This window comes from Rhinatrema bivittatum, chromosome 7, assembly GCF_901001135.1.
Source record: "Rhinatrema bivittatum chromosome 7, aRhiBiv1.1, whole genome shotgun sequence".
Taxonomy (NCBI): Eukaryota; Metazoa; Chordata; class Amphibia; order Gymnophiona; family Rhinatrematidae; genus Rhinatrema; species Rhinatrema bivittatum.
This window is the reverse complement of record NC_042621.1, coordinates 38489457-38512536: the sequence shown is the minus strand read 5'-3', so window position 1 is coordinate 38512536 and position 23080 is coordinate 38489457. Positions and strand designations below refer to the sequence as shown.

Below are 23080 nucleotides of genomic sequence, written 5' to 3'. Positions count from 1 at the left end.
TTTTCAGAAGGCATATGACAAAGTTCCTCATGAGAGGCTTCTAGGAAAAGTAAAAAGTCATGGGATAGGTGGTGATGTCCTTTCATGGATTGCAAACTGGCTAAAAGATAGGAAACAGAGAGTAGGATTAAATGGACAATTTTCTCAGTGGAAGGGAGTAGACAGTGGAGTGCCTCAGGGATCTGTATTGGGACCCTTACTTTTGAATATATTTATAAATGATCTGGGAAGAAATACGACGAGTGAGATAATCAAATTTGCAGATGACACATAATTATTCAGAGTAGTTAAATCACAAGCAGATTGTGATAAATTGCAGGAAGACCTTCTGAGACTGGAAAATTGGGCATCCAAGTGGCAGATGAAATTTAATATGGATAAGTGCAAGTTGATGCATATAGGGAAAAATAACCCATGCTATAATTACACAATGTTGGGTTCCATATTAGGTGCTACAACCCAAGAAAGAGATCTAGGCGTCATAGTGGATAACACATTGAAATCGTCGGTTCAGTATGCTGCGGCAGTTAAAAAAGCAAACAGAATGTTGGGAATTATTAGAAAAGGAATGGTGAATAAAACGGAAAATGTCATAATGCCTCCGTATCGCTCCATGGTGAGACTGCACCTTGAATACTGTGTACAATTCTGGTTGCCGCATCTCAAAAAAGATATAATTGCGATGGAGAAGGTACAGAAAAGGGCTACCAAAATGATAACGGGAATGGAATAGCTCTCCTATGAGGAAAGACTAAAGAGGTTAGGACTTTTCAGCTTGGAGAAGAGACGGCTGAGGGGGGATATGATAGAGGTGTTTAAAATCATGAGCGGTCTAGAACGGGTAGATGTGAATCGGTTATTTACTCTTTCAGATAGTAGAAGGACTATGGGGCACTCCATGAAGTTAGCATGGGGCACATTTAAAACTAGTCGGAGAAAGTTCTTTTTTACTCAACGCATAATTAAACTCTGGAATTTGTTGCCAGAGGATGTGGTTAGTGCAGTTAGTATAGTGGTGTTTAAAAAAAGATTGAATAAGTTCTTGGAGGAGAAGTCCATTACCTGCTATTAAGTTCACTTAGAAAATGGCCACTGCCATTAGCAATGGTAACATGGAATAGACTTAGTTTTTGGGTACTTGCCAGGTTCTTATGGCCTGGATTGGCCACTGTTGGAAACAGGATGCTGGACTTGATGGACCCTTGGTCTGACCCAGTATGGCATTTTCTTATGTTCTTATTTCTTATCTATCCTGTACTTTGATAAACAATTGTAGGTCATGTACATAAATTTTATATCCTTCACATAAGCTAGAAAGGGTCTTGCATATAGGAGCTAAATAAATGTTGAAAAGAAAAGATGACAAAGCCGAACCCTGAGGGACACCTATCTTCATAGAAGCCCAACAAGACCGATCAGTTAAAAAGAGTCAAATCAAGCTAATACTGTTCCCGCAATGCCATACTCTTTCAGATGTGATCGATTGTGTCAAATATAGTAGAAATGTCTAAAGAGGCAAGCACATAGATGTGCCCACTATCCAGACGGTAACATGGAATAGACTTATTTTTTGGGTACTTGCCAGGTTCTTATGGCCTGAATTGGCCACTGTTGGAAACAGGATGCTGGGCTTGATGGACCCTTGGTCTGACCCAGTATGGTATTTTCTTATGTTCTTAGGTTCAAACTTCATGAAGGGCAGATAGGTCGTACTGGTGGATTCAAATGTTTGGCTCCCTTCAGAAAACGTGCCACATCTGGATGACCCACTAGGGAAGAGCTGTCCACCGTACCTCGCAAGTAGCCCAAGGCCGCCACCTGAACGCGAAGCGAGCTGTACGCCAAACCTTTCTTCAGGCCTTCCTGTAAGAACGCGAGAATGTGCACTACTGTGGCTCTTTGCGGGGACTCCTGAAAACCACTACACCAGGAATCAAAATCCTTCCAAACCCGTGTGTAAGTAAGCAACGTGGAGGTCTTACGAGCACGAAGCAGAGTAGAAATCACCGCCTCAGGATAACCTTTTTTCCTCAGCTGTCGCCTCTCATAAGCCAAGCCGCTAGACAAAAGCGATCCTCCTGATCGAAAAATATTGGTCCCTGATGCAGAAGGTTCTGAAGGTGCCCGAGACGCATGGGACCGTCGACCGCCAAGTTGATTAGGTCCGTGAACCATGGTCTCCGCGGCAACTGTGGAGCAACGAGAATTACCGGTCCCGGTGCGACTCTATCCATCTGAGCACTTTGCCCACTAGAGGCCAAGGAGGGAACACATAGAGAAGTATGTCGCTGGGCCAGGGAAGGACTAGAGCATCTACCCCTTCTGCTCCGTGCTCCCTTCTGCAGCTGAAAAACTGTACCGCTTTTGCGTTCAATCGCGTCGCAATCAAGTCCAGGTGGGGAACACCCCACCACCTGATCAAGAGCTGCATCGCCTCCTCGGATAGCTTCCACTCCCTGGGGTCTAGCTGCTGTCGACTGAGAAAGTCTGCTTGGATGTTGTCGACCCCGGCTATGTGAGACACCGCCAGACGATGCAGATTGCGCTCTGCCCATACCATAAGCTTGTCCGCTTTGACGGCCACCAGCCGACTCCGTGTTCCTCCTTGCCGGTTGATGTAGGCCACCGTGGTGGCATTGTCAGATAGGATCCTTACCAACTGATGGTGGACAAGGGGAAGTAAGCTGCACAATGCCAGACGAACTGCTCTGGTTTCCAAACGATTGATGGACCACTTTGACTCTGGAACCAACCACTGACCTTGAGCAGAGTGCGACTGGCAAACTGCCCCCCAACCTGTAAGGCTGGCATCCGTTGTCACAATCAGTCACTGTGGATTCTCCAAATCCATCCCCTGCTGTAAGTGCTCCGGTACTAGCCACCACTGGAGACTGCTTCTGGCTGGATCCAGGAGAGGCAATTGAAGGTGAAACTCCTTGGACTTGGGATCCCAGCAGGAAAGTAACGCCCTCTGCAAAGGCCTCAAATGAGCAAACGCCCATGGGACCAACTCCAGAGTAGAAGCCATAGAACCAAGAACTTGTAAGTAGTCCCAAACGATGGGCCAGCAGCCGCCGAACCTGAGACATGAGCTTGGCCATTCTCTGCACGGGAAGGAAAACCTGGCCCACCACCGTGTTGAATCGGGCTCCTAGAAATTCCAATTCTTGTGACGGAACCAGCTGGCTCTTGGGGAAGTTGACTACCCAGCCGAGTGACTGAAGCCGCAGTAATACCGACTGAACTGCCTGTTCGCAGAGGAGTTGTGACTTCGCCCGAATGAGCCAGTCGTCCAAATAGGGATGAACCAGAATCTCCTCTTTCTGCAAAGACGCTGCTACCACCACCATGACCTTGGTGAATAAGCGTGTCGCCGTCGCCAGACCGAACGGTAGCACTTTCAACTGGTAATGTTCTCCTAGTACCATGAACCGGAGAAACCTTTGATGATGCTCCTGTATGCTAATGTGCAGATAAGCCTCTGTCAGATCCAAACATGACAAATATTCGCCTTTGTGTACGGCCGCAATGACAGATCTCAAGGTTTCCATGCGAAAACGGGGAACCCGAAGAGCTCTGTTGACCTTCTTCAAGTCCAGGATGGGACGGAATGAGCCCTCCTTTTTGGGAACTACGAAGTAAATGGAATATCTGCCGGTCCGGCACTCTCCTGGCGGGACTGGAATGATCACTCCTAGGTCCTTCAAGCGAGCCAGGGTCTGGAGTACCACTTGCCTTTTCACTCGAGACCCGCAAGGAGAAACCAAGAAAAGGTCCCGCAGTGGGCGAGCAAAATCTAAAGCATAACCTCGATTTATAATGTCTAAGACCCATTGATCCGACGTGATCTTGAGCCATTCCTCTCGAAAAAGAGAGAGACGGCCCCCTATCACCGGAACAGAGGAATGGGCCGGCGCAACTTCATTGCGCTGACTTGGTGTTGGAGAAACCTTGGGAAGTTCCATCTCGGAGAGGCCGCCTGCCTCAAAAGGAACGTGCCCAAGCCTGCGACTTTGACGGAACCTGCCGAGAAGGAAAAGGCAGGGCCCTAGCTGAGCGAAAACGCCGCTGGCCCCAGAAACGACCCCTATAGGAATTGTAAGGACGAATAGGCCTGGGCTTGTCCTCCAGCAATTTGTAAACCTTGTTCTCCCCCAAATCCTTGATAAGCTGTTCCAGATCGTCTCAAAATAAAAGCTTTCCTTTAAAAGGGAAGGATCCCAACTGAGACTTGGAAGAAGCATCTGCTGACCAATGGCGCAGCCAAAGTAATCTCCTCACTGCCAACGCGGATAACATTGCTCGGGAGGAGGTCCTCAGGAGATCATACAAAGCATCCGCCATATAAGAGACGGCTGCTTCCAGGCGATCTGCCTGTTCCGCCTCTGCCGGGGGTAGCTCCTGTGCCATAAGCAGCTGCTGAATCCATCGAAGAGTGGCTCTCTGCATGAAACTAATGCAGACCGCTGCCCTAACCCCGAGAGCTGACACTTCAAAAATTAATTTCAGAAGGATCTCAAGCTTCCTGTCTTGTAGATCTTTGAGATTGGTGCCGCCCGTCACTGGAATGGTAGTGTGCTTGGCAATAGCCGCTATGGCTGAATCTACCTTAGGAATCTTAAGGAGGTCCAAATATTCATCTGGGAGCGGGTAGAGCTTCTCCATGGTTCTGCTAATGCGAAGAGTGGCTTCAGGAACTTCCCATTCCCAAGTCATGAGCTGCAAGACGCTTGGGTGGAATGGAAAAGATCTAGGCAGAGCGCGAAGACCAGACAACACCGGATCCCCCGGGTGTCGATCCGCCACTGATTGTGGAATTGGCAAGTCCAGCTCTGTAAGCACATGTGGAATTAGAGGATCTAGCTCCTCCCTCCTAAACAGTCGAAGCACCCGTGGATCATCCCCTTCAACGGGAGCAGCAGAATCCACGTCATCGCCCGGATCTTGATCTGGGTCCTAGGGCGCAGGGTCAGCTAACAGATCTGGCAGTGTCCCTGCATCAGGGACTGTCCGAGGTAACGGAGCCCAAGGTGCCTCCTGAGGGTCAGCAGGCCTGGGTCTCTTTGATAGTGGAGGTTGCTGTGAAAAATCAGCTTCTGCCTCCATATAAGCTTTATGTAAGAGCAGCACAAATTGTGATGAAAAAGGGTGCTGTCTCTTTAAGGCCCCCCCCCCCCCCCCATCGGAGAGAAGGAAGGGGGAGGAGGCGGAGGCTCGCATGTGTCATCGGGGATGTTACAGGGCTTAACCAAGGAGGCAGAGGAAAGTCTCCTCCACCGGAACCTTGAATATCCTGTGAGTGAGAATCACTCAAAATGGCTGCCGTTCCCGCGTTTTGCGTGGACGAAGCCGGCTGACAGGAAACATCCAGCCCCCATTTGGCAACCCCTCGCGGCCGCGAGAGCAATCTGCTGCCTGCCAGAGGCAGCTGAGAAGGGCTCTCGCCCCCAGGCAAGCAGCGCGAATACAATCCGTCGCGGGAGAGTCGGGCTGCCGACTCTCCACACGCGGACCACTGCACTCCTCGCGGCATGGCAGATAGCGCCGCAAAAAAATAAGCTGCCTGAGTAGAAGTCCACCCCTTCTGGAGGCCCAGGAAATGAAGTAGGCTATCTCTTTTTTTTTTTTTTTAAACGAATGGAAGGTCCCTGAACACAGAGGAATGAAACTTCTCTGACACGTAGGGGAGAGGGACCGGCCCACCGGTAAATCTCCCCTACTCACAAGCTGCCACTGATTCTCCAGGTAAATAAGCTGAAAGACCACAAGGTTCAGCTATGCCTGCATTGAGAAGGAAACAGTATACTGCAAGTAAATAGGAGAATCTAAACTCCCAAACTGCACCATATGCAAGAACAATCCCTAACACTTTTTTTTTTTTTTTGTATACTCACTACCCTGTTGATCTAGTCATTAGGCCACCAAAGTATAGAAAGAAAGTACTCTTGAATTAATTTAGTAAGACCAGGACCACAGGTTATGCTGTCTTCCACCTGCTGGAGTCAAAGAAATACTGAAGGATCGCAGATGACACGCTGGGTTATCAGGGGGTGCCTTTTCAGTTTGTTCTCTGACTCCACCTGCTAGAAGGGAGGCATAACCCAGCAGTCTGGACTGATCCGGGTATGTACAGGGAACTAAAAAATAATCTTGTCCCCCCAATTTAGCTTATTTGCTATTTTTTCTTCCATTTTAATCTTTGCATTCCTGTTTTTCCAGCTTCTCTTAGCTTTTCTAGATATTGTCACCTATCTTTCTCTTTCTGCAATTTTTTACATAAGAACATAAGATTTGCCATACTGTGTCACAGTAAAGGTCTAACCAGACCAGTACCCTATTTCCAACAGTGGCCAATCCAGGTCACAAGAACCTGCATGGATCTCAAAAAGTTGATAGATTTCATGCTGTCTATCCCAAGGATAAGCAGGGAATTTTTTCCAGGAACTTGTCCAAACCTTTTTTAAACCCAGCTATACTAACAGCTTTAATTACATTCTCCGACAACGAATTCCAGAGTTTAATTATACATTGAGTAAAAAACATTTTCTCCTATTTGTCCTAAATGTATCGCTCATTGCATGCCCCCTAATCTTTGTACTTTTTGAAAGAGTAAATAACTGATTCACGTTTACCCATTCCACTCCACTCATTGTTTTATAGACCTCTGTCATATCTCCCCTCAGCCATCTCTTCTTCAAGCTGAAGAGCCTAACCTCTTTAATTTTCCTTCTTAGGGAAATTGTTCCATCATCTTGAATTTTCCATCTTTGATGCATTGATAACCATTTCGTCAATGTAGTTGTTAGTCTCCTGGATGCTTCTCAGTCTTGCATCTCCTCTTTAGCACCTGTTTCCTGAGGGAATTGATCTGCAGATATTCTTCCCACTGAACCAGTTCCTCACTGTGGATCACAACATCTATCTGGTCAGCAGTAGAAGTGATAACAGTGGCAACAGCTTTGGCAATACATTGTTTCCCAGCCATCCTTCAATTGTTGGGAGCATCTGGTACCTGCTGAAAGAAATGAGAAAGATCTACCAAAGTCCCTGCCTTTTCCTCATCTATCCTTCAAGTAAAGTTAGCTAGCCTGTGGAATCTAACTTCTCCTTGCACACTCAGAATCCCTGCTTGTAGCCCTGCTTACTTATTGCTTGGAAGGATGAAGTATATTATCTTATTTCAGACTACAATATGTATTTATAAATCTATGAGGTGTATAGTTTTGAGTTGCTTCCTTTGTGGACTCTTGTTGCTGAGAGTATACAAGTAAACCAGAGTAACTAGAAATTATCACCATAATGCAACCATCAAACTCACAAGAAATGTACTTGTTCTATTAGCAAATGACACAAATCATTTGCTATCCCTTCCCTTCCTGGTACAAAGCAATACTTTCTTCAACTGATGACATAATTTTTCAGAATATATAATGTTAATCTGTTTACCCATGAGCTCTAATAGACTTACTCTCTCTTATAATTTTGGTTAGGGTAAATGTAACTCTAAGGTCACTAATACAATTATACACAAGTTTCCAAAACCCCCTTTTATGTTATAAATTGTGCTTTTATATAAATTGTGTTAATCCCAGGACTAGCAGGATGCTAGTCCTCACATATGGGTGATGTCACTGACGGAGCCCTAGTGCGGGGAAACTTTCTGTCAAAGTTTCTAGAAACTTTTGACTGGCCCTGTGAGGCCACTGAGCATGCCCAGCATGCCATGATATTCTCTGCCACAGGGGTCTCTCTTCAGTCTTCGTTTTTCCGCGCTGCTGTAGGCATCACGGGTTAGGAGCCTTTGTGAGTTCCCTCACAAAATTTGTGTGACAAAAGTCATATATATATATTCTCAGAAATTCTTCCACATGGAATCTCTCTCGGGTTTTTCCACCGGCTGGTGAGTAAAATCTGTGTCTCTTTTACTCCTCGAGTAAAATTAATTTTCTCTCAAGATTTCTCTTTTGTCATCGACGGCTATCGAGACAAAATGGCTACAGGATTTAAAAAATGTCCCATTTGTAATCGTACAATGTCGATTACGGACCCACACCTCGAGTGTGTGATGTGCCTGGGTGAGAAACACGACATCAATTCCTGTCCAAAGTGTGCAGAGATGACGGTGAAGGGGAGGAAGGCCCGCCAGGAAAAGATGGAACATCTGTTCCATCTGCAACTTTTACCATCTCCCTTGACTTCGATGAAATCGTCTCCAGCAGGGGCCTCCAAGTGTGTACTATTTAAAAAGCGCCGCCTGGAAGGATCGGGGGACCATCCGTCGCCAACGTCGTCAATAGCTTCGGTTAAAGCAGTCGTCTAAGTAGGGAAAGACATGGACACTTTCCTAGGCACCTTTGGTAGAAAGGCCTTTGAGAGGATGGTGTTCAATTCTTTGTTCTCTGGATCTACAAGATGCTTACGCTCACATTCCAATATTTCCTCCTCATCACAAGTATCTGCGCTTCATGGTAGGTCATCAACATTTCCAATCCAGAGTACTACCATTTGGACCTGCCTCTGCTCCCAGAGTATTCACCAAATGTCTGGCAGTAATAGCAGCACGCTTGCACAAGGAAAGTGTCCATGTCTTTCCCTACTTAGACGACTGGCTCATCAGACGTCAATCTCAACAAGCAGCTCTAGCTTCTCTCAGTCGAACAATTACTCTACTTCATTCCATGGGCTTTCTCATCAATTATCAAAAGTCCCATCTTACTCCATCTCACCTGCTTCAATTCATAGGAGCAGAATTGAACACCATCCTCTCAAAGGCCTTTCTACCAGAGGATCGAGCAGAAACACTTTCCCTACTGGCAAACTCGATTCACTCACAGAACCAAGCAACAGCTCATCAGTTTCTAACCTTACTAGGCCACATGGCCTCCACAGTTCATGTCACTCCTATGGCACGGCTCGCCATGAGGGTAACCCAATGGACTTTAAGGTCACAATGGATCCAAGCCATTCAACCACTGAATTCTCCAATTCAAGTAACCCACCAGCTACGTTCATCTCTACTTTGGTGGGTGAACAAGGACAATTTGCGCAAGGGCCTACCCTTCCAACAACCAGTCCCACAGATAACTTTAACCACAGATGCATCCACCTTGGGTTGGGGAGCTCACATAAACAGTCTCCAAACCCAAGGTACTTGGACAAAGCTCGAAGCAACATTTCAAATCAATTTCTTGGAACTTCGAGCTATACGTTATGCGCTGCATGCGTTCAAGGACTGCCTTTCACACAAGACTGTTCTCATTCAAACGGACAACACAGTTGCCATGTGGTATATCAACAAACAGGGAGGTACGGGCTCGTATCTCCTTTGTCAAGAAGCTGCACAGATTTGGGGCTAGGCCCTGAACCATTCAATGTTCCTTCGGGCCACTTATCTGGCAGGCATTCACAATGTAGTGGTGGATCGGCTCAGTCGTCAGTTCCAACCACACGAGTGGTCCCTGGATCCCTCAGTAGTGACCAGGATCTTTCAATGTTGGGTACAACCAACAATAGACCTCTTTACGTCACATATGAATCACAAAGTGGACAAATTCTGTTCTCTACACAAACAAAAGAAACAGCCAGCCAAGGACGCCTTTGCTCGCCCTTGGAACTCAGGCCTTCTCTACGCGTATCCTCCGATACCACTCATAATCAAAACTCTAATGAAGCTACAACAGGGCAGGGGGACCATGATTCTCATAGCCACGTATTGGCCTCGACAAGTATGGTTTCCCACACTTCTAGACCTCTCGAACAGGGATCCAATTCATCTGAGAGTAGCTCCCACTTTCATAACTCAAGATCAGGGTCGGTTGCACCATCCCAACCTTCAACCCCTATCCCTGACAGCAAGGATGTTGAAAGCTTGATTTTAAAACCACTCAATCTTTCAACCAATGTATCTCAAGTGCTTATAGCTTCACGTAAACCTTCAACACGAAAGAACTATTCTTCGAAATGGAAAAGGTTTACTTTGTGGTGCAGGCAAAAGAGTATTGATCCTTTCACCTGACCCACAACTTCTCTACTGGATTACTTATACCATCTTTCAGACTCTGATCTTCAGACTTCATCTGTAAGAGTCCATTTAAGTGCCATCTCAGCTTACCATAACAAGCAGGGAGATGCACCAATATCCATACAACCTCTTGTCAGCAGATTTATGAGAGGTTTAACTCAACTTAAACCACCAATTCGGCCACCAGTCACAGAATGGGCCCTGAATCTGGTCTTAACAAAACTCATGCGTTCTGCATTCGAACCCATGAATTCCTGTGATCTTAAATTTCTCACATGGAAGACTATCTTCCTCATAGCCATTACATCAGCTAGAAGGGTTAGTGAGTTACAAGCACTTGTCAAGTACTCACCCTACACAAAGTTCTTACATGACAGAGTGGTTCTCCGTACACATCCAAAATTCCTCCCCAAGGTGGTTACGGAATTCCACTTGAACCAATCCATAGTTTTACCCACATTCTTTCCAAGGCCTCTTTCTCACGAAGGGGAACAGGCCTTACATACCTTGGACTGTAAGCGTGCACTAGCTTTTTACTTAGACCGCACTGCAGGCCACAGGAAATCCACTCAGCTCTTTGTATCTTATGATCCAAACAAACCGGGTAAAGCAGTGGGTAAACATACTCTATCCAACTGGTTAGCAGATTGCATACAGTTTTGCTATGAAAAAGCAGGCCTTCCTCTCCAAGGGCGAGTAAAGGCACATTCAGTAAGAGCAATGTCAACCTCAGTAGCACACTATTGTTCAGTACCAATCCTTGACATATGTAAAGCAGCAACATGGAGTTCTCTTCACACCTTTGCAGCTCATTACTGTTGGACAAGCAAGGACGACAAGATTCAGCCTACGGACAATCTGTCTTAAAGAACTTGTTTCCAGTTTAATACCAACTCCTTCTACATCCAACCTGCTGTGATCTTCGGCTGCCTCATTTTCACCAACAATACTTCACTGTTGCTTCACTACAAAATGACTCAGCCTCTAGCTTGCTATTCACCCATATGTGAGGATTAGCATCCTGCTTGTCCTGGGATAAAGCAAAATTGCTTACCTTGTAATAGGTGTTATCCCAGGACAGCAGGATGTAGTCCTCACGAAACCCACTCGCCACCCCGCGGAGTTGGGTCCGATACGTTTTATTATTTTATTTTTTGCTAAAGCTTATTGCTACATACGAGACTGAAGAGAGACCCCTGTGGCAGAGAATATCATGGCATGCTGGGCATGCTCAGTGGCCTCACAGGGCCAGTCAAAAGTTTCTAGAAACTTTGACAGAAAGTTTTCCCGCACTAGGGCTCCTTCAGTGACATCACCCATATGTGAGGACTACATCCTGCTGTCCTGGGATAACACCTATTACAAGGTAAGCAATTTTGCTGTATTCTATAAAGAATCTTGTTGCCTTAGCTACTAAAAATCATCTCAACTAAAAATAATTTTCTGAAGGTAATCTACTAAAGTGTTCTGAATTAAAAAATCACTAAATGTATCTATATTACTTCCTTTTTTCTCTGCCAACCAATGTCGTTATTCTGTAAAGCCCAATCCCCTAATGAGTGATTAGTTTATAAAGTTAAAACAGAAGATAAAGGTGGATGCGAGGGAGATTTTCCTTCTACTCTACTACCCCAAATCAAATAAGTCTGATACTTCACTTTCAATGCATATACAGCATAGTTCTCTGATTCAACGGCAGGGGAGAAGAAAAACCGATACTTCACACATCCAGCAGAGCTCTCTGCTTCAACGGCAGGGGAGAAAATGAGGGTTCGCACTCACAAAACGGGGAGTAGCTGGCTTGTTACGGCGGTTACTACCCCAAACCAAATGTGCCTGATACTTCACTTTCGATGCACATCCAGCATGGCTCTCTGCTTTAACAGCATGGGAGAAGACTGATACTTCATGCGTATCCAGCATAGCTCCCTGCTTCAACGGCAGGGGAGAAGAAAAACAACCAATAAGGGCTGTATAACATAGGCTGGGTAAAACAAATAAGCATGGGTGTAGCTTGCTTATTGCGGCGGCTACTACCCCTAACTAATCAAGCTAGATATTTCACTTGGATGCAGCTCCATCACTGCTCTCTACATTAAAACTGGGGGTGGAAGGGAAATAGAACCAAGAGCTAAGAGAAACAGATAAGTATGAGAGAAAAAATGTGTGAAGCTTGCTGGGCAGACTGGATGGGCCATTTGGTCTTCTTCTGCCGTCATTTCTATGTTTCTATGTTTCTAGCTTTCTAAACTTTAGCAGTAAACCCAACAAAAAAAAAAAGGCAATACAAAAAAATCCCTTTTTCGAAAATAAAACAAAAGCAATGAAGGAAAAAAATTCTCCTTCAAAAAAAGATCTCAGGAGTTCAATTCAAGCCAGCAAAATTACCTCTGTTTGTAGTTCAGCTCCTCGTAGAATGGCAGATCTTTCTTAACTTGGTTGTCCTATATATGGAGCTTAGGCCCTGATATAATTTACACAGGTAATGAGCTCCTTTCAACTCACAAGGCATCAAATAGAAATTTTACCTTTGAACTACTGAGTCTAAAGGCAGAAAAAAAAATACAACAGGCAACCCTTTCCCTTCTACCATAACTTTCTAAACCTTAGCAATCTTGAATAAACAAAAAAAAGCAATAAAAACCCCTTTTTTCAAAAATACACAAAACAAAAGCAATGAAGAAAAAAATATCCCCCTTCAACATAAAGTTCCAGCAGTTCAGTTCAAGACAGAAAAAATAATTTTATTTGTAGTTCAGCTCCTCCAAGAATGCAGGAAAGTCTAGCATGAAGGATCATTGGATAAGGGTGAATGGAGGTAGACTTACGAATAATCTAGGAAAGTATTTCTTTACAGAAAGGATGGTGAATGCATAAACTTCTAGTGGAAGTGATGGAGACAAGGATAGTATCTGAATTCAAGAAAGCATGGGGGAAGCACAGGGGATTTCTGAGAGAGTGGTTGGGATTGTAGAACTAAGCAGTGGTATGGATAGGCAGATTGGATAGGCAGTATGGTTTTTATCTGCAGTATGTGTTTCACTGTGTTTAGTTTGATCCCTCATGCACAAGTTCATTACTTGACTTGTTTCACCCTTAACCAAGCCTCTCTAGTTTACTTGCCTTTAACATTTGTTTCACTACTTGTATCCTCTGCATATTCTATTCTGTTTCATTGAGCGCACAAACCCTTACCCTCTTTATATCACCACAAATCCATGGGCATTCAACTCTAGCAAACCTCCATAGCTCTGTGAGTCCTCATCTCTGTGAATCCATTAAATATGCTTATTATAGAAAATGAAATTGCTCACTTGTAATTGGGGTTCTCTAATTATAGCTTAATGGATTACTCAACCCAACCACCACTCAGTTCCTTCTTTAAACTTTTACAAAAAAGAATGGGGGAGTGTGGGTAGGGTGTGTGAAGGTGTAATTGAGCAACTGTTGAGAATATAAATATCTATTTATAGCAATTGGTTAAATAGATGTGGGTTCACAAACTGTCAGCTTGGAGAGACAATCATGTGCCTCATCTGTGTGAATTCATTGAGATTATTTTTGTTAAACACACAATTTCACTTTCTCTTCTCTGAAGGAAGAGCGCCAGGAGGTGGCCCTGACTAGACTGCGCAAAGAACTGCAGGCTGCACAGGAGGCCATGAGGCTGAAGAGCTGTGAACTAATATCTGCAGAAAAAGTGCTGCAAAAGATGAAAATGAGACAGACATCCTTGCAAGAAACTCATATGGAACTGATGGAGCAGGTCTCTCTCTCTCTTTGGTCTGGGGGTAGAATCCATCCGAGGGCTCTTACTATGTACAATTCTCCTAACCTCTATGGAATCCCAATATAACTGTATATTTTGAGGGGAGGAGGGATTGTGGGGCAGGGGCCACTTGCCAAAGAATTTGTATGGAAATGGCGATGTCTGTCTCGGATGGACAGTAGCAATTATATTGACACCAGGAGATTCCAATGCAGCGTGATGAGACAACAAAAAACTTCAAAGCTGCATCAGGACACCACAAACTGCTGATTTTGTGTATGTTTATACTTACCCCCTCATTTTCTTTGGGTCCTTCCCTCTACTTTGGAACTGATTACCCCAAATCTTAAAAGTTCACCCTTTCTCTCCCCACTGTTGCTGGCAGCTAGATGAGAAGAACCGGGAGCTTTCGTCCTTGCAGAATGAGCATATGCACAGTCAGCAACGAAGCTCACAGCTGGAGAAAGAAGCAGCAGCATATGAAAAACAGACAAAGAAAATCGGCGAGGAACTAAAGAAACTGCAGGGCTCCCAGCAGCAGAGTCAGGAGGAGGTAAGTAGCCAGCAGATACAAGGAGTCTTAACTATCAAACAGCAGACTTCCTTGGGGCCCCATCCTTTTATCCTTTCATTAGACTCCTAAGAATAATACCATGGTATAGATTTAGAGTCATGGTATAGATTTAGGGACAAAAAGTTAATAAGCCTGCAAGTTAGTTTGATTGTACAGTTTTGAAAAAACACAACTTCCTCTGCATTCAGGCAGACTAGTCCACACAACTATGTTATGCACGCCATCCAGCAGATTGATAGTCTCCATCTGCTGGTTGGCATGCATAACCCACTTGTGTTGATCTCACCTGACTCACTGATGTCACTCTCATATAGCACAGCAAGACATCAGCCTGCCAGTATTCTCCGTCTCCAGCAGATGGTGGACATGCATACTTGTTTGTGGATGTAGGATAGGCTGGCTGGAGGAAGAATCCTGAGGTAATAGCTGGTCTCCCTCCCTCAGTTGAGTGCCCTGACGAAGGCAATTCGGAATCTAAGGGGAACCCACAGGTGAAGGCAGTCAGTCTCTCCCTCGGGTAGTAGTAAGAAGCCTCGGGATCAGTGCTGTTTTCTCCTCTCTTTTACCTTCTTTTTCCTGTTTCCCTCTTTTCTGAGGATATCTGGATCCCCTTAGTGACTGGGCTCCATTGGCGTTGGTCAGGCTGAGGTTGTTATCAAATTTATGTATGCAGGAGTCCCTTGAGCTCAAACAGGGACTTTCATTTTAAATTAAAAAAAAAAAAAAAAGGTAGGCTTGCCAACTTTTGCATAGGCCCGAATGTGTGTGTGTGGATGGGGGGGGGGGGGGGGATGATAACCTTAATTTGCATAAATTTTAGATCCTGCCAGTGAACTAACTATTCTGTGTTTGCATTAAAGGGCAATAATGAGATGATAAAGACAACAAATTCTGTACCAACCTTTCAGGGTAATGCATGGGGCCTCCTGCCAATTAGCTGCTCCCATTTCTTATCACAGATTATTAGGGGGTGATGGGGGGCACAAACTTTCTCCAAGGACAAGCAGGATGGTAGTCCTCACACATGAGTGACATTGTCAGAAGAAGCCTGGTATGGAAAACTTATGTCGAAGTTTCTAGAAACTTTGACTAGGCATACTGAGAATGCCCAGCATGCTCTATACCATGCGTCCACACGGGGTCCCTCTTCAGTCTCTTTTTTTCCGTGGAGCTATGAGCCTCGCGGTCTGATTGAGCTCTAAATCTTTTGACTTTATGCCTTGTGGAAAACTTTTTATTTGCAGTTATTCGCTATCTTTTCCTTTGGTCCGTCACCAGGTCCCTCTCAGTGCCTCCGCGAGGTGCACCCAGTCAGGGTTTTTGGCGTTCGGGTAAATTTCCTTTCACGGTTTGTTTCCCCCATGATGACAATGCCTTGGTGCCAGTCTTCCATCAACATCCGCTGCCATCGTTCCGTGTTTTTTCTCATTTGTTTCTCTCTGTCATAACTGCGTCTGGTTTCCGCTGATGCTCCCAGTGCCAGAGGACCATGTCTATCACTGATCCTCATGAGGTTTGCAACCTCTGTCTGGGGGCATTGCATGACCTCCGGGGTTGCCGCATCTGCACCCAGATGACCTCGAAGGAACTTCTGCTTCGACTCGACAAGATGGACTAACATTTTGGGTCAAAGATGTCTGAGCCATTGGCATTGGAGGACCTCGGAGCCACACCAATGGACACTACGCCATAGACATCGGCGAGACCGTTTGTTCCATCGAGGTCACCAGTGGATGAGGCGACAGAGACCGACCATTGTCGATCATCTCCAGCCAAAGACATCGGGGTCATTGTTTTTTACCTCGGCACCAGGGAAGACCAAGCCAAGCATTGTGGGAAGACCAAGAAGCATCAGTATTGGTCCCCTTTAATGCACGGCGCCGGGCACAGGAACGCACTGGCTTTTGCCACAGTGCCCCCAAAGTGACCCCATGGCAAGGAGTGCCTGTCCTCCATTGATGTCTGGGGTCTACAACGGTCTCCACCGGTCCTGGTGCTAGTTGCCGATCCCCCTCATGGTCCAAGGGAGATCTGGCCACCTCTTCTATCTCCCAGTCTTTGTTGGCATCAACAATGTTTGAGGAGGAGCTAGAGTGGAGAGTCCAACTAGTGGTGGACTGGACGCTGCAAAGCTTCGGTCCCACAGAACCAATAGCACCGGAGCTGGAGCTGCCCATGCTCGTACCGCTTGTGGAGAAGTTTAATGTTCTCATCGGTGCCTTACCAACCCAGCTGGCATCGGTTCCAAGGGTAGCACTGTTGCCCAGCAGGGCACCAAGGCCTCCCCCTACCAGTACAATAGTTGTCGCCGGTTCCTCCAAGGAGGAAACTCCGCCGAGGCCAGTAGTACCCCATCCAGTTTCATCGGTGCCTGCATCTCTGGAGGTCGCTGAGCATCTAGGGCCCCATCCCCTGTGGTATACAGTGAGGATAAGGGTCCCTATGACCCCTGGGGGGATGATCACACTGAATCCTCCTCTGAGAATTCAGATGGTCTTTCATCAGACCCCTCTCCTCCAGAGGAGCGAAGGAAGTCCCTGCCTGAGGACTTAATCTTCGTGGGGTTTGTCAGAGTGATGGCGGAGGCCATCCCATTCCAGCTTTAACCGAATAAGACGCCAGGTACAAAATGCTTGAGTTCTTCAGTTCATGGAGCATCCTAAGGAGGTCGTGGTGGTCCCGGTACATGAGATCCTTACGAAGCTACTGCTGAGGATTTGGGAACACCCCCTCACATTACCTCCCATGAATAAGAAGGCGGACGGGGTTTACCTCATTTATTTTATTTTATTTATTTATTTAAGGCTTTTATATACCGACTTTCTTGATACAGATCAAATCAACTCGGTTTACATCGAACTAAGCAGAACTATAACCAACAATTCAACAAGAGACATTTAGAAGGAGCATAAAAGTTACATTATAACAAGGTTGCCTTAACTGGGAGAAGGAAAAAAAAAAGAGGGGGAGAACGAAAGATAAATTATTAAATACAATAAATTACTAAATACAATGGAGTATGGGATGGAGGCAGAGGCCAAACCTTATGATAAGATGTGAGCATCTTATCATAAGATTTGCCACTTATCAAATCTGCCGGATTTGATAAGTGTCAGCTGCCCCACCAATCGGTGATGGTCGAATCCGCCATCAAGAGGGCCAAGCACTCTTGTACCCACTCCTTGGCGCGCCCGGGGAAGAACCACAGAGTGTTGGACGCTCTTGGGAGGAAGGTGTTCCAAGGCACCATGCTTATTGTCCATATCGCTGCCTACCAGCTGTACATGAACCAATACTCATGGGACATCTGGAAGCAGGTACTGGAGGTGGCTGAGCTGTTGCCTCAACAGCAGCAAGACTCCCTCATGTCACTTGTGCACAAGGGTTTGGAGTGTGGAAAACATGAGGTCCGTGCAACCTACGATGTTTTTGAAACGGCATCAAGGGTCTCTACAGCAGGAATCGGCACCCGCAGAATGGCATGGCTGCGGGCCTCGGATCTCAGACTGGAGAGAATCTCTTTGGAGATAGGGTGAAGGATGCTGTGGCCTAACTCCGGGACCATCATGAAACCCTTCAATAACTCTTCAGCAGCACTCCAGATTCGTCCTCCTCATCCTGGAGGCCATCAACGCCGGAGCCCAGGAAGTCTTTCTTTTGCCAAAGCAAGTACTATTCTCCGCCGCCTTGATCCCATACCCATCATCAGAGCTCCCATGGCCGTTCCAGGCAGCAGAGTGTTCTCAAGCCCCAGCAGGCCCCTCAGTCAACTCTGATGATGAGGTTTTGACTTGGCTGTATGGAGCATAAGCCAGTTGCCGTAGCCAGGACGAGGGACCCTCCAGTCAGGGGCAGGCTGCAGTTCTTTGTGAACTAGTGGCCCAGTGTAACATCGGTCCAGTGGGTTTGTCCATTGTCCACCAGGGGTACCAATTAAACGTATTGGGTGTTCCACCAGATTGCCCTCTGTGCCCATGTTGGGGGCTGGTAGTGCATCAGGAGGTACTACAAGCAGAGCGCTCCTCTCTCTTAACTGCCAGAGCTGTCAAGCCCATACCACCAGGGCAAAGAGGGCAGGGATTCTCCTGATTCCAAAGGAAACAGGACTCTGTCCCATCCTAGACTTGAGGACCTTGAACAAGTATCTAAAAAAAGAAAAGTTCAAGATGGTTTCCCTGGGTACCTTAATCTCCCTTTTGTGGTGGATAAAGAGCACTTCCAGTATCAGGTGTTGACGTTCGGCCTCGCATCTGCCCCACAGGTCTTCACAAAATACCTGGCCATGGTGGTGGCACATGTCCACAGACTGGGAGTGCATGTTTTCCCGTATCTGGATGATTGGCTGGTCAAGAACACGTCTCAGGCAGGGACCACCAGGTCCATGCGCTTGACCATTCGGGTGTTGGAATCACTGGGATTCGTTCTCAACTACCCAAACTCCCATCTTAGTTCGTGACCTCAATTGAGCTTCATCGGAGCCCTGCTAGACAGGGCTCAAGCCAGGGCCTTTCTGCTGCTCCAGAGGGCTGTCACAATGGCGACCATTGCGACAGAGGTGCAACAGAGCCAGCAGGTATCCTCCTGGCACATGCTGAGATTGTTGGACCACATGTCCACAACAGTCCATGTCACTCCCTTGGTATGCTTACACATGTGCAGAGCCCAGTGGACCCTGAGGTTGCAGTGGTGCCAGGCTACTCAGAGCCTCCAAGATTAAATCCGAGTCACCCTGTCTCTCCGGGACTCTTTGTCTTGGTGGAACGTCCCCTCCAATCTGGAACTGTGGATTTCCTTTTGGAGTCTCCCTACTGAAATTGTGCTAACCACAGATGAATCTATCCTGGGGTGGGGAGCTCATACAGATGGGCTCGGCACCCAGAGACTGTGGTCCGCTAAGGAACGTTCTTTTCAAATCAACTTCCTGGAGCTTCACATAATCAGATTCATGCTATGGGCTTTCAGAGATACACTGTCCAACAAAATTGTCCTGATCCAGACCAACAACCAAGTACCCATGTGGTATGTCAACAAGTAGGAAGGCACGGGATCCTGTGTCAGGAAGTGGTCCATATCTGGGCCTTTGCCAGGCTCACGGGATGTTGCTCAGGGCCATGTACCTGACCGGAAAAGAGAACATGATAGCGAACAGGCTGAATCAAGCCTTCAGACCCCATGAGTGGTCCCTGGACCAGGAGGTAGCAAATTAGATTCCCTTAGAGGCGAAGACTCTCTTTAAACTTCACAAGGACAGAGAGACTGTGATCCTCATAGCCCCTCATTGGCCAAGACAGGTCTGGTTTCCACTCCTGCAGGAGTTGTCCATCCGGAAACTGATCAGTCTGTGGACATCCTCAGATCTCATCATACAAGATTAGTGGCAGGCTGCGGCATCCCAACCTCCAGGCCCTATAGCTCACAGTCTGGATGCTGAGAGGTTAGCACTTGATCTTTCTGAGGATGTGTCTCAGGTCCTGGTAGCTTCCAGAAAGCCTTCTACTAGAAAGTCCTAAAGTCTGAAGTGGAGGTTTTCTGTGTGATATGAACAGAAGGCCCTAGGTTCGTTCTTCTGCCCCACACAAAAACTGCTTGACTACCTTCTACAATTATCGGAGGCTGGCTTAAAAACCAACACTCAGAGTTCATCTTAATGCTATTGCCGCATACCACCACAGTGTAGATGGTATGCTCATCTCTGTACAGTCTATAGTTGTATTTCATGCAGGGCCTGCTTCAATTAAAGCCTTCCCTAATGTCTTGGGACATCAACATGGTGTTGGCTCAGTTGATGAAAGCTCATTTTGAGCCGCTGCACACTTGTGACTTGAAGTATCTGACCTGGAAGGTCATATTTTTGGTGGCAGTCACTTCAGCTTGCAGGGTCAGCGATCTCCAGGCCTTAGTGACTTTTCCACCTTTTTTCTAAGTTCTATCATGAAAGCGTGGTCTTACACACCCTATGTTCCTGACTAAAGTGGTGATGGATTTCCATCTGAACCAGTCAATAGTCCTGCCAATTTTCTTTCCCAGACCCCATTCACATCAAGGCGAACAAGCACTGCCAGTTTGGGCTACAAGCGAGCCTTAGCCTTCTACCTGGAGCGCACAGAAGCCCATACACAGTCCTACCCATCTTTGTATTTTTTTTGAATAGGAATAGGTTGGATGTTCTGTTGCCATACAGACAATATCCAATTAGCTGGCAGATTGCATCTTCTTCTGTTATGCCCAGGCGGGACTGCATCTTGGGGATCATGTCAAGGCTTGTTCTGTCAGAGCCATGGCAGTGTCAATGGTCCACTTGTGAGCAGTTCAGAACATGCCATACTGGGTCAGACCAAGAGTCCATCGAGCCCAGCATCCTGTTTCCAACAATGGCCAATCTAGGCTACAAGTTCCTGGCAAGTACCCAAACACTAAGTAGATCCCATGTTACTGATGCCAATAATAGCAATGGCTATTCCCATTATTCAGCTTGATTAATAGCAGTTAATGGACTTCTCCTCCAAGAACTTATCCAAACCTTTTTTAAACCCAGCTACGCTAACTGCACTAACCACATCCTCTGGCAGCAAATTACAGAGCTTAATTGTACGTTAAGTAAAAAAGAATTTTCTTTGATTAGTTTTAAATGTGCTGCTTGCTAACTTCATGGAGTGCCCCCTAATCCTTTTATTATCTGAAAGAGTAAATATCCGATTGACATTTACCTGTTTTAGACCTCTCATTATTTTAAAGACCTGTATCATATCCTCCTCAGCTGTCTCTTCTCCAAGCTGAACAGCCCTAAACCTCTTTAGTCTTTCCTCATAGGGGAGCTATTCCATTCCCTTTATCACTTTGGTCGCCCTTCTCTGTACCTTCTCCATCGCAACTATATCTTTTTTGAGATGTGGCGACCAGAATTGTACACAGTATTCAAGGTGTGGTCTCACCACACCTTGAATACTGTGAATTGTGGTTGAATTGAATTGTGGTCTCACCGGGATAAGGCCCTTGATATCCCTTACCCACAGCGAGCCCAGATGCTGACCACGAGGCAAGTTTGCTGCCGCTGCTCGCACCAACGCGCCGGCCCTCCCCCGGCAACCGATCCAGCCAATTAAAAGCTCGGAGAGGGAGCTTTAAATCAGCTGCTCCCCCGGCACCGCCGTCTCTTACCTGCATCGCCGTGCGGAAGAAGGAAGGGAGGCCTGCGCGATCGGCGCCCAGACCCGGCGGGGTAAGGCCCTTGATATCCCTTACCCACGGCGAGCCCAGACGCTGACCATGAGGCAAGTTTGCTGCCGCTGCTCGCACCAACGCGCCGCCCCTCCGATCGGCCCTCCGGCCCTCCCCCAGCAACCGATCCAGCCAATTAAAAGCTCGGAGAGGGAGCTTTAAATCAGCTGCTCTCCCGGCGCCGCACGACAAAGGGGCTGGCCCCTTTGTGCGCCCCTTCGTGCAGCCACTGAGTGCCTATCAACACCAGCGTACCTCCAGACACTCACCCAGCCACGCCTGCATTCATCCAGCCACCCCAGCGTGACTCCAAGCTCTCCAGCATTCATCCAGCCACCCCAGCGTGACTCCAAGCTCTCCAGCATTCATCCAGCCACCCCAGCGTGACTCCAAGCTCTCCAGCATTCATCCAGCCACCCCAGTGTGACTCCAAGCTTTCCAGCATTCATCCAACCACACCAGAGCAGTAACACGACTTTTAACAGGACCCATCATGCCAACGCCATCGTCTCTTCGGAACCTTAATCCCCCATCATCTCAAATCCTGCTCCGGCAACAAATCCTGCCATCACATCTGCGGGAAGAAAGACTAACTCACCAAATACCAATCAGACATCTCCGTCGCCAAACCAGCATCTATCCTATGCCAGAATTACCATCAAGAAGTTGCAGATCCCTCATACCAATCATGATCACCCCTCTAACCCAGTTCCTAGGACTCACACTACTCTCGGTAACCCTATTTAATGCACAATCACTGACTAAAAAGACGCACATCCTCAATGATTATCTACTGGACGCAGACCCCGATATCTGTGCCATCACAGAAACATGGCTAAAAAACTCCGACATCGCGCTAATCAACCAATTACCTATACACAAGTATGAAATACTATCAACCCACAGACACAAAAAACGAGGGGGAGGCTTACTACTAGCAACCAAAAAAGAACTCAAACTTACTCCACATACAATCAAGTCCGAGTCCAAACTGGAACTGGGCTTAGTCAAATCACAAAATCTGCAACTACTACTAGTCTATTCTCCTCCGGGATTACTTGAAGCGGACGCCTCTCCCCTCATCGAATCCATAGTGAAGCACATCGACTTTGACCTCCCTACCATGATCATGGGAGACTTTAACTTACACACCGATGCCTCACCCCTCTCCCCCAACTGCGAAACCCTCCTCAACTCCCTCAGTGCAATGGGATTCGCGCAGATCGTCAACAACCCGACTCACAAAGGAGGACACACGCTAGATCTCATCTTCATCAACTCAAAATTCAGTTGCTCATCGACACCCACCTGCACCTCAGTCCCCTGGTCAGATCACTTTCTGATAACCACCAAGATCGCCGCTAAACAACAGACTTACAGCCCGCAGCACCCGTCCACCATTCACTACAGGAAATCATGTGCATCTGAGACTCTCAGCGACCATCTTACGAAAGAACTCTCAAACCTGGACTTATCCAACACCGATTCTGCAGTTCTT

General features: G+C 46.7%; 1 protein-coding gene across 5 annotated transcripts in view; it reads left to right on the top strand.

Moving 5' to 3' along the window:
• The window catches only part of PMFBP1 (polyamine modulated factor 1 binding protein 1), a 1053891-nt gene that overhangs the window by 873983 nt on the left and 156828 nt on the right, over positions 1-23080 (top strand). For all 5 annotated transcript variants that reach the window (XM_029608277.1, XM_029608279.1, XM_029608278.1 and 2 more), the window contains 2 exons: positions 13620-13787; positions 14176-14343. In XM_029608277.1, the coding sequence (XP_029464137.1) occupies positions 13620-13787; positions 14176-14343 (336 nt within the window). The remainder of the gene's footprint in view (positions 1-13619; positions 13788-14175; positions 14344-23080) is intronic.